Below are 12892 nucleotides of genomic sequence, written 5' to 3'. Positions count from 1 at the left end.
CTAGGGGCTATTTAACTACCATATAAGTTTCAAAACAGTCAGTCCACAGTAAAATGCACACAGCCTGCATAAAGTTCTAGCTATTTTTCATGAACCATTGTGACCAGGGCCGTTTCTAGCCAATTTGACGCCCTAGGCGAAACCCTATTGACTGTTAAGATAAACATTTTGCACGATTTAGTATCTGTAATATCATTGTGTTGCCACTAGATGCCTGTATAGCCCTATGTAACAATCCCTAGTGGCTAAGACATTGCACATAATTTACACATAAATCACACATAAATTAATTTTATTACATTTTGATTTGGATACTATATATTATACTACTATATGTTGTTTAGATATTATCAATGGCTACTTTTTTGTCTTTATCTGTTTTCTGTTCAATTTTTTTGTTGTTGTTTCTTGAAGTAGCTGTGATTTTTCACAAACCGTTGTGACTTCCGTAAAAAGTTGACGTCAGAACTACACAGTCACCGCCTTCAGTCACCACCCGAGCACTGCCCACCGTCCCACTCTCCTTTTGCCATACCCCCAGACAACATCGCGTCCATGCTATTGCTGAGCAATGACAACATGGAAACATGTCGAAAAGGTTAACTTTAACCACGAAAACCAGATCGGCTGACCTGTAACGTTACACTCTCACTCAAAGGATGGACGATCTGACAGGATTGTTACTATGAGGTGGATCACATCTAATGTGCATAGTAAAGACAAACTCACCGTGTCTATCTAGTCATGATGAAGATGTATATACATTTCAATTTCAGCAGACAACTATTTTTACAGCTACATTATTGTTCCAGCCACAATTAATCACAACAATGTATATACAATTACAAATGATTATATATAAATCGTCAGTTTGTTGTTTTACACACATGCACACAGACATTATTTCATACACGACATAGTCGTGAGATGCAAGAAACATAGACACATGGCAAGAAATCTGTAGACGTGCCCATAACAACAAAAGACAATGAATCGTTGTTACCAAAGGCGATACACGTGAGGAAAAAATAAATGATCAGTTGTGGGACTATATTCTGTCATAAATCGCATACCATTCATTGTTGAACTTTCTACCGTCCGTTACTGGAAATGAAATTAAAATTACTGGTTGATATGTCCCGATTTCAATAAAGTTTACACACGCTTTTGGTCCGTGAATTAGATCTTGCTCGGGACGCGTGCGGTCTGTGGAGGTTTGGCCAGGACCGGTTCCAGAATTAAATCCACATATTTTATGTTCCGTCCATTGCCAATCACTGCTATTTTGGAGAGTGAATTGCACTTAAAAACTGCGGCCCTTTCAGCGGTGAGTGAATTCTGACAAAACGTTTCTGATTGGCCATTGTGTTCAAGAAATCAACAGATATGTCTGTGATTGGCTACACAAGAGATGATTCACGAGCGTGCAAAACTGCACTTAAAAACTGTGCCGCTTTCAGCGGTGAGTGAATTCTGACAAAACGTTTCTGACTGGCCACTGCGTTTAAGAAATCAGCAGATATATCTGTGGTTGGTTACATTGCTCAATGCTGCAAAAACACATTGAGGGTATTTAGCGCTTGGCTAAGCGGGGCCGACATCAGGGATTCCATGACTAACAATTATCCCACCCCTAATGTCGCCCATTTTGCGATAACTGGCAATGAGACTTTCACATCGCTGTGGAGGAATTTTGGTCCACTCTTCATTGCAGAATTGTTTTAATTCAGCCACATTGGAGGGTTTTCGAGTTTAAGCATCTCAATCGGATTTAAGTCCGGACTTTGATTTGGCCACTCCAAAACCTTAATTTAGTTTTTCTTGAGCCATTCAGAGGTGGACTTGCTGGTGTGTTTGGGATCATTGTCCTGTTGCATAACCCAAGTGCGCTTGAGCTTGAGGTCACAAACTGACGGCTGGACATTCTCCTTCAGGATTTTCTGATAGAGTGCAGAATTCATGCTTCCATCCACCACCATGTTTGACTGTTGGGATGATGTTCTTTTTATGAAATGCTGTGTTGGCTAGTGAAATTTAACTCAGCTTTCTAAAATAATGTGGTTAATTGCAGTTCTTTCATGATTTAACAGGAGGGGGCAATTAATTTTTCACGTAGGGCCACATAGGTTTGGACAGCTTTTTTCCCTTAATAAATGAAATCATAATTTAAAAACTGAATTTTGTGTTTACTTGCATTCTTTGTGTAATATTAAAATTTGTTTTATGATCTGAATCTTTTAAGTGTGACAAATATGCAAAAAATGTAAAAAACAGGAAGGGGGCAAAAATCTTTTCACAGCACTGTACATATACATTCACATCAGTTAGCTTTTAATAATGTTTTCTAATTTGAGTAGTAAGGGTAGGTTTTCGCGGGAAATTCAAGCATGGCACTGCGTCATTACATCACGTCTGTAAACATGAAGTTGTCCCGGCTACTAGGCTATTGCATGTGAGGATCCTGCAGGTGGCCGATCGTTTGTAGCCTTTTCTCACAGCAGCTATAATTAAATGTACCATTTTGATGGTGGATTGTAATCCAGAAATGTGAATTAAATTATATCACAGTTTTAAATGTGCTTCTGATTACAGATAGCCTGGGATTACACAAGATTTGTATTTTAAAGACAACCAGTTCGAAGGAGCATAATTTGCTTTTTGGGGTAAAAGAATTTCTTAATATGAAATTGGAATGGTATGACCATTAGCGCTAACCAATCTTTAGATTAAATCACCATTGGTAGCGCGATTTATTGTAGGCTAATGCTTTTTTCCTCAATTGGTCAAAACAAAAGTGCCATACTTGTTACTTACTTGATGACAATATCCGGTGAAAATTCTTAGTTGGGTCATAGATTCCAACCAATCTTTAGATTAAATCACCATTGGTAGCGCGATTTATTGTAGGCTAATGCTTTTTTCCTCAATTGGTCAAAACAAAAGTGCCATACTTGTTACTTACTTGATGACAATATCCGGTGAAAATTCTTATTTGGGTCATATATTCCAAGACGTAGAATCTGTGATTGCGAAGTACAGTAAATATCCACACCGGTGCGGTGACTGACTGCCACACATAACGACGGCTCACAACCCACGCAAGCTAGATAATTCCGCACACAGCTGCAATTCCAGGTTTTCAAACAGATGGCGACAGAGGCAAAACTTACAGACTGCAGCTTTAATGATAGAACTTTAGTAATTAGAATTAAAACTTGGTAACCATGTATGGATGCATAGACATTTTAACTGAATTTAGGGCTGGTGGTGGTGCTTTTTTGGTCATTCAGTGTTTCTGTAAAAAAAAAAAAAAATGGGGAAAAAAACGAACAATAATACTGATATGATGATGATGATCATAATAATACGAATTCTACTAATAAGAACAGTATAAAACGCACTAAGGATTAACGAGCTGCTGGATTCATGAATATTAATCAGGTTGTGTGCGTTCGCTCGAACTGATTTGCTGAAATCAAACAGGGACGATAATAGGTGAGCACCAGCCAATAAGATTGCCGTTTGCGCATTAGATCCGCCCACTACCGGAAAACCCGGTAGTACAGTAAAAAAAACGGAAAACCCGGTAGTTCTTAAAAGCTGAAAAAATCCAAAGGAACACCGTTATTTTGACAGGAAAATACAACAAAGAATATCGTTTACATGTAGCGCGTCAATTCTGCAAGATTCTCTCGCTCTATCTGCTCTCACCAAAGCGACGGCGAGTTGTGCGCCGTTACACTAGAGTTTACGGTATGTCAAACACGGGTGCGCTGTGCATCCATTGAGATGAACTGAAAAAAAGCACAGATCGGTTGATGGAGAGTGAAACTCTGAAGCGCTCAGTCAGTGTGTTCGGCGAGTGAAGATATTTCTGTGCTAAATTTATACTTAAAATCTGAGAATGTATTAGCCATTGGCTAATATTAGACATCTAGTCACCCAGAGTGAAGATTTATTCGCATATGTCAGTGATTTACTCGCAATGTAGCGCGTTATTTGATCCCCTGCTGATTTTGTAAGTTTGCCCACTTAAAAAGTTACTCCTAATGTCAGCTCGTTAGGTGTATAAGACACCTGTCCCACCCCAAGAACACCATCCCTACAGTCAAGCACAGAGGTGGAAGCATTATGCTTTGGGGCTGTTTTTCTGCTAAGGCTACAGGACGACTTCACCGCATTGAGGGGCAAATGGACGGGGCCATGTACTCCTTCCCTCAGCCAGAACACTATACTGTAAACATTGTGTCAACTTATTTCGCAAGTATGGAGAACAGCGATAGATGGACGGATGCTGAAGTGCAGGCACTTGTAGCAAATGTAGCACTGCCAGTTGTCGTTGGAGATTCTTAGTCCTCCTTTCCGTTCTTTCAATTGCTTTACATATACGTCGACTTTCCATGTCCATTATTGTGAAACCTGCGAGACACAACAAAAACACAGCTCCAATCACAGCGTCCTCCATCCCCCTGTTGTTAATGTTGTTCCTCTTTGTTTCTGTTGTTGAACGCCGCGCACAAATGACGATGCTGTCGACCGGCTTACGTCACTTCTTAGTACACACTCTCGGTGCGAATGTAACCCTTTAAATGGTACTGGGAAATAGTTTGCGCAAAATCGTCCCAGTACTTTTGTAATGTACATTTAGTTCTGGAACTAAAGCGGTGCGAAAGGCCCTAATGACCCAAAACATACCGCCAAGACAACAAAGGAGTGGCTCAAGAAGAGGCACATTAAGGTCATGTCTTCAGACCTCAATCCTATAGAAAATCTGTGGAGGGAGCTGAAACTTTTGAGTTGCCAAACAACAGCCAAGAAACCATAAGGATTTAGAGAGGATCTGTAAAGAGGAGTGGATCAAAATCCCTCCTGAGATGTGTGCAAACCTGGTGGCCAACTACAAAACAACGTCTTACCTCTGTGCTTGCCAACAAGGGTTTCTGCACCAAGTACTAAGTCATGTTTTGCTTGGGGATCAAATACTTATTTCACTCACTGAAATGCAAATCAATTTCTAACCTTTATATAATGTGTTTTTTCTGGATTTTTTGGTTGGTATTCCGTCTCTATACGTTAAAATAAACCTACCATAAAAATGACAGACCCTTCATTTTTTTTGTAAGTGGGCAAACTTACAAAATCAACAGGGGATCAAATAAATATTTTCTCCACTGTAGTAGCAAGTTTATTAGACTATACTGCATCATGACATCTTGCCAAGACTAAGTGATAAAGTTGACTATTCATGCCAAGTAACACACAGCCTCACTGCGAGCACTCTCTGAAGTTGAGATGGAAGGGAAGAAGCGACAGATCCTTTCTTTCATAATGTCACGTACATCCGGGTTTAACTGACTATCGAAAAATAAAAAATGTAGGTTGGGACTTGGGCTGTGTTCTGATCCATTTTTTTATGCCCTTCACTCGCAAGTGAAGTTTGGGGCAGATCAGACATTGCTTGCCTGAGTTACAGCAACTTCCTGTTTCATGGCGAAACATCAAACGTTGTCAGGCCGCCAGAGACACGCCCTTCGACGAAAACTCTTCTCAATTTCACATCGCAAAGGCCTTATGATTACACTCAGCAAATTTGAAGATGATCCGATTAAAACTGTAGGAGGAGTTTGTTAAAGTTCGAGACCTGAAAATGGCAAAAACTGCACAAAAATCATAGAGGAAATTCAAAATGACTGACTTCCTGTTGTGTTTAGGACTTCACTCCAAGGCTGCGTTACAGTTCACTTTTTTATGCCCTTCACTCTCTATAACTTCCCTCCGTCTCGTTTACTCGGATGTACGTCATTGATTATGTTGCATGATTGCCCACTACTGGCGGAACCCTTGGAATGGGCTTAATTGGAACGTCCTAAGCCCTTGATCACTTAGAATCCGCTGTGAAGTTGGTTTATTGTTTACACACTTCTTTGATACCACAGCAAATACTACTAGATTAACTAAGAAAGTTTAAACATGATTAAAGAGAACAGCCAGTAAAAATAAGAACAAATACACAAATTACAAGAATAGATAAATACAACAGAATGTTACAATTCAAATAAGGTTGGTAGTATTCAAATACAGAAATGTAATAATTAGGGAAAATAACACTGCATAGTGTTCACTGTATAAATTAAATATAGATTTTTATCACAGCTGTTTTGTTGTTTGATGATCATTAATGACAGCAGCAGTATTTATAGGCCGCTGTCCCTTTAAGACCTGATGCACGGATCCGATATAATGATACACATCACATCCGATTTCTTTCTCAGCTGTTTTCATTCACTTGAGACATAACTGACTGCGTTTACCTGAATGATTGTCAAGATGGGTATTTTGTCATAATTTTATGTGTATGTGTCTGTTCAGAGGATTCAGTTCGGTGTTCGCGCACCGTCTGAAACGCGTGTGCGCGCGAGTAACGAATCGAGTTCCGTTTCGCCTTTTCTCTCTGGAATTGTTTAAAATTCGCTTGCTTGTGTAAATACGAACAAATGATAAACTTCTACTCTATTATGGTTCAATTTTGCAATTAATCCGCGGATCACATGAGTGCCGAACCCTGGAGCTTGGTCCGTATGGATCACGGATCAACTACGATCCGTTTAACCACTAGTCACAATCGTGTTGCATTGTGGTCTGTGGAGTGGCCTGAAGTATGCATATGAAGCAGACTTGCTCCCTCGGTCAAAATCGAGGGGTCGAGGGTCTGTCCATATAAACTTCCCTCGTCCACTTCACGAAGTGAAACGCACTTCAAAATGGCATCGGGGCTTCTGATGCTTCTGTCACCAGAGAGAAGTCTGAAGTTTTCACTGGAAGATGCAAAAAATGGTACTGTGTGTTTATTTTTTCAATTGAAAGAAAGTCAATAATCTGGTACCAAAGTGTTGGTGCTTTTAATGTCACAAGTACTCACTATGCCGCTTAAAAATGCATCAAAAAAGGTCTGATCTGAAGGTGTTTGATCAGTCAGTTTTAAAACAGACTTTTATTCAGTAATAATAATCATAATAATCTGTGCTGTTGTGTGTGTGCAGAGATGAAAGTTATGAAGGTGTACATTGAATTTTCATTGGACCAGCCGAAGGGGGGGTTGCATTTTGTAGTACCTGATGTGGAAGGAAGTATGGCAGAAAGAGCAGCCCATGTTTTCTCATTTGGCAACCAGAATTCCACACGGTAAGCTGCATACATTCACATGCATGAAATGGAAGATAATCAAGACAGTGGTTATGGTTAAAATTTAGGCTGCCATCACAAAGATTACTGAATTAAGGTGATTCAGGAAAGTTATTACAGATTTCAATCCTGTTTCAGCATTATTTATCAATTCATTAGTTTTTTTTAATGATGAATTTATTATTATTATTATTATTAATTATTATTTATTAATATTATTAATTAATCTAATTATTATAATATGTGCACATCTGTCTGTATGAGTATAATACCAATTGATTGATTGTTATTATTTCCAATACTGATTATTATTGTTTCCAAATCTTCTCCACTAGGTTCTGGTTTCCATGTGTAGACTCATACTCTGAGCTGTGCACATGGAAGCTGGAGTTCACAGTGGATGCCTCCATGGTGGCAGTGTCCTGTGGGGATCTAGTGGAAACAGTCTACACCCACGACATGCGCAAGAAAACCTTTCACTACATGCTGCCCATCCCCACTGCAGCCCCTAACATTTCCCTGGCTGTGGGGCCCTTCGAGATTCTTGTGGACCCCTACATGCATGAGGTGAGAGAAAATTTAATATACTGTAATTTTTTGTTTTAAATCTATAGTAGTTTGGAGATGTTCATACAACGAAAAAATTTGACTGTAGTAGGGTACATAGCATGGGTCATTAAAAAGTATTAAAAGGTACTGTAAATTAATATTTTTTGTTGAATGTAGGTATTTTTTTGTCTGGACATTTCCTTCCTTAGGGCTAGGGTTACACAATTAATCAACATAAAACTGGAATTGTGATTATTGAATCAGAAAAGTGTGATTTAACCAATTAAATATAGTGGTTGTGTTGTGTGCATGTTTCAAGATAAAACTATTCATTATTTACTGTGACTTGCTATCTTTATATATTAGAGTGTAATAGTGGACAAAACATTGAATTGGAGACATGTTATTATTGTTGTCGTAACACTTTCGATTAGGGAACACCCATTTACTATTTACTAAGAGTTTTCCGTCAATAAAATTAATTAATTTGCTGCCTGTTGGTTATGAGTAAGGTAGTTGTTTGTAGCAGTTATGTTTAGGTATTGGGCAGGGTTAAGATACCTAGAATATGGTCATGAAGCTTGTGCTTTATAAGTAGGGTAAACGTACCTATTAAGCTCACCAAAATCTGCATTGAGACATTTTTAGTGCACAAGATATTGGTTTCAGTACAAAAAGTTATGTTAAAATAAAAGATTAATCTCTCACACTATTTAATTTTATTTTAAATGACAAAAGCATTTCAATTAAGATATACATCATTAAATGCAAAAAGTCTGGCTGTGCTTAATGGGTACATGTTTGTACCCTTTAAGCACACCCCTGTTCCCATTAAGCTCACATCATGTTTTATTAAAAAAATCTTGTTTATTTTAAACAACCTTTTTAAAGAATAATTGAAAAATATATATTTTTGAAGGTACAAAGTCAATCACAAAAAAAAACCAACACAAAAATCAAGCAACAAGGCATTCAGTTTGATCAGTTATATATTCATAGTGAAGTGTCATTTAAGCACATTGCAACATCTAGACTAGTCCCATGTTCAGCTAAGTAACACAAATTCAAAAATCAAATAAAACAAACCAATAAAACATTTCATTCATGGGGATGAACACAGAAACTAGCCTCATTATGAAGCCTCTTATTAAAGGGATGTCAACTTATCTATAGTCTCTTAAGGCTGGAATACACTACACGATTTTTGCCCCGTTTTTCCACTGATTTACAGTATGGAGAAGTTCACAGTAGTTGCCAAAGAGCTAGTCTGTAGATTTGAGTTGACAGATTCCATAGAAAATCAATTAACTTAACTTTAAGTAAATATTAACTGATGGTTGTCAAAGTCTGTTTATGAAGTATTTACATAGACGCTCAATGTGGAAGAGCTTAAAGAGAGCATACTGAGCTTAATGGGAGCAGAAACTATTTTTTATAAATTTCATGTAATATTTATTAAAATGACAAGATTTTGCAAAATAAATAATCTAGGTCATGTACTAAGTCCATACATATTTTATTATGAACAACTACTATTAACAATATCTATGAAATTATACTTTTTCTTATTGATGTCACACTGAAGCTGTGTGATTTTCATAGTAGTGCACCCTTTAAGCTCACCTTAAAATAATATGAAATCTTTAAAAAAATACAGCAGTACAAAACCACAAACCAGCAATAAACTGTCAATTTATAATATTATGGATGTAAAAGTACAAGCCAGTAATGCCTGTGAAGTAATTTATTAGCGTAGCACACAATCTTATACAGCTAGTTAGCTAACTGTGTTCTGTAGCATCTGCACTGTGTTGTTAAAACTATCTTTTGGATCTAACTGTAATTATTACCCACATCCAAGTTCCAGTTTATAATCTGCAAAAGTCTAAACATTAATCTCTTAATTTTACAATAAGTAGTGAAATTTACCCAAAATAAAGGCTTAAATATATATAAAAAATGCACATTTAAGGGGCTCCTCTTTTGGTGAAAGTTTTCAGACAGCTTTCAAAATGGCTGCCAGACAGTGTGAACACATGGAGACCCATATCTCGGTGTGCAATGATCTGATTGACTTGAAATTACAGGAGGTATGTAGTAACAAACACATCAATTTGTTAAGACATCAAGTATGATAATACATTATTTTTTTCTTTCTATAATCGGAGTTCAAATATGGAAGTGTGCTTAATGGGTACGTGAGCTTAATAGGTATGTTTACCCTACTAATAAACAGCCATTATGCTAGTAATATGTATGCTAATAAGCAACTGGTTAGTAGTAAATAGTGTTCCCTAATCTAAAGTGTTACCCTTTAAAAAACAAACAAGCAAACAAATGATTTATTATACCATTTATTATGGTATGCATTAAATTTAAGAAAGTAGTGAACACTGCTGCGAGGGTGTTTCTAATACAGGTACTGAGGTAGTGATAGTAAATTTGACATCTGTCTGTCTTCTGACTGCCATAATCCATCTCTTTATTTTTTGTATTTTTTGCAACCAACAAGTTTGTTAGTGTATTTTTTTTCTTTCACTGTTGGAGTAAATGGTATTGCAAATAATATATTTCCTTTAGTCTCCCACATACCTGTATAGACGTTTGCCATGCTATAGTTTTCTAAATGTCAAAATGTTTGTTTTTGCACAGAAGCCAGTGGAATCAAGTTGTTATTTGATGTGTATACATAAACACAGTCCATACTGTAGCTGATGTACACGATGTAGGTCTTTAAAAGGGAATTAGAAAGTATTAATCTTTTACCCAGTTGCATACTCAGTATGAACATACTTTACAACTGTAAAGTTCCCTTTTACAGTTCTCCACTAGATGGTCATGTTTTTTTTTTTTTTTGTAAAATGTGATTTAGAATGCCCAGAATGTGTAATGTCCTTTAGGCAGTGGTGGACAGTAACAAGGTAGTTTTACTTCGTTACTGTACTTAAGTACATTTTTCAAGTATCTGAACTTTACTGGAGTAGTTTTATTTTGAGTAACTTTTACTTTTACTAAGGATGTGATGTTCAGAACATGGTAACTACAGTAATTATCAAAGTGGGAAGTGATGCCCTCTGGGGGCATTTTGTCAGGGGTGATTTTACACCACAGAGAAGGTTTGAGAAGAAAAAAATCATTATGAAAATCTAATTATATTTTCCTTATTATATTAATTATTTCCTTATTGGTTATTTTGGGAAAATCCCAGGTATTTTGAGCAGCACGATTATAAAAAAAAAATATGCTAATATAAAATTAAATGATAAAAGTAGCCTATATAAAACTGCAAAATAAACATTCATCTATCGGTAAAAGTACTTTTGTACTTTCACTCGAGTAAAATTGAAAACTGAGTACTTTTACTGGAGTAATATTTTATTATACGGATCTGTAATTTTACTCAAGTACTTGATTTGTGTACTTCGTCCACCACTGCCTGTAGGTGAGTCACACATTAGAAACAGTAAGTCATTCAGATTTACTAGATTAAGATAATTGAGAAACAAATGCTTATATATTATATATACTTTGTTTTTTCAGATCTCAATTTTAAGTTATTATTGCAGCTTTATTTGTTTATAATAAACTGCTATGAATCAAATATATCATGTTTTCACAGGTGACTCATTTTTGCCTGCCTCAGCTTCTGCCCCTGCTGAAGCACACGATGTCCTACCTGCATGAGATTTTTGAGTTCTATGAGGAGATCCTCACCTGTCGCTACCCTTATTCTTGCTTCAAGACTGTCTTTGTGGATGAGGCTTATGTGCAGGTCTCATCGTATGCATCCATGAGTATTTTCAGGTATACAAGCTGCTCTTGAAAGTAAAAATAACTTCAGTTTACAACAGCATTTATTTTTCCAATATAAAAGTCTTGGTAACACTTTATTTTAAGATGTCCTTGTTACAGATGTCACATATACCGGTACTTACTATTATAATAACCATTAATTATGCATAATTACATGCAATTAACCCTAAGCCGGACACTAACCATATACTACATGTAGTTAATAAATATTATTTAGTACTTAAATGTATAATTACACTGTATCAAGGACACCTTAAAATAAAGTGTAACCTAAGTCTTTACTTTTGACTCCTAAAAACAGTCTCTTGTCGCCAACTAATGGCAGAACAATGTAACTAATATCACCAGCACGAACACACACACCATTTCTCAATACTAGGGTTGGCTCGATACCACTTTTTCAGAACCGATACCAAAAATTCTGAGTATCGGCCGATACCGATATTGATCCGATACCAGTGCAGTTTTTTTTAATCGGTGTAGAATTTCTATACCTCAATGTGTGTTGAACTGATCGTCACTCTTTTGTGTGTTACACACAATACTAAATATAGACAACTTTCTTATAAAGAAAAAATAACAAACGGAAGAAATATATGTATAATAATCTATGACAAAAATACTATTATAAACTAGGTTAGTGGATAATTCAGTAGCAAAAGTTACTCTAGAAAAATCATGAGTGCACAATAATTTTATAAAATCTAAACATTTAGTGAAACATCATTATTTAGTGGGGAACAAATAAAAGTGAATAAGTTTTGGACTAAATCTGGTAAAATGTTACACATTGCTCTTTGTATGGTTGTAAGATACATTCATGAAAAAAGTAATATATTTATAAATAAATATATAGGGCCTACTATAAAATTAAAAGACATTTCTTTTAAATGTATAGCACAGTAATGAGGCAGCAACATATGATAGATAAGATGAACAAGAAAGGCTATTAATAATCTGTCATTGTGCAAAAGTATTATGATACGAAAGGCTCCAATACAGAGCGGCACAAAGAGCTTATGCGCATCCCGTGTGCAGAATGATGTGCTTAAGGCAATACGGAGTCACAGCACGCAGGCACGGCGCTCCATATAGAAAAGTTCAAAGCACAAAGGAAAGGGATATTGATGCATAGTGTATTAAATCTGTGTGATGGTTTGAGTCTTTTTTTTGATCTAACACGGTAGAACACGATTTAGAAACAAGCAAGATAAAGTCCTTTTATGCAAAAACCATTTATCTTTATTTACAGATCAAGTATAATATTAGGAACATTAAATCATCTTGGAGAGAGTTTCATCTTGACTGTCGTAACCGAACACGACACATCAGATACTTAGCCTAATTA

The 12892-nt window shown here is 36.4% G+C and overlaps 1 protein-coding gene across 3 annotated transcripts in view; it reads left to right on the top strand.

Moving 5' to 3' along the window:
* Positions 1-12892, top strand: part of taf2 (TAF2 RNA polymerase II, TATA box binding protein (TBP)-associated factor) — a 90578-nt gene that overhangs the window by 2752 nt on the left and 74934 nt on the right. For all 3 annotated transcript variants that reach the window (XM_016498452.1, XM_016498451.1, XM_016498453.1), the window contains exons 5-7: positions 7041-7182; positions 7518-7749; positions 11351-11535. In XM_016498452.1, coding sequence (XP_016353938.1) covers positions 7041-7182; positions 7518-7749; positions 11351-11535 — 559 coding nt within the window. The remainder of the gene's footprint in view (positions 1-7040; positions 7183-7517; positions 7750-11350; positions 11536-12892) is intronic.

This window comes from Sinocyclocheilus anshuiensis, unplaced genomic scaffold (genome assembly GCF_001515605.1).
Source record: "Sinocyclocheilus anshuiensis isolate Anshui unplaced genomic scaffold, SAMN03320099.WGS_v1.1 scaffold2042, whole genome shotgun sequence".
In the NCBI taxonomy this organism is placed as follows: Eukaryota; Metazoa; Chordata; class Actinopteri; order Cypriniformes; family Cyprinidae; genus Sinocyclocheilus; species Sinocyclocheilus anshuiensis.
This window is presented reverse-complemented; position numbering and strand designations above follow the sequence as displayed.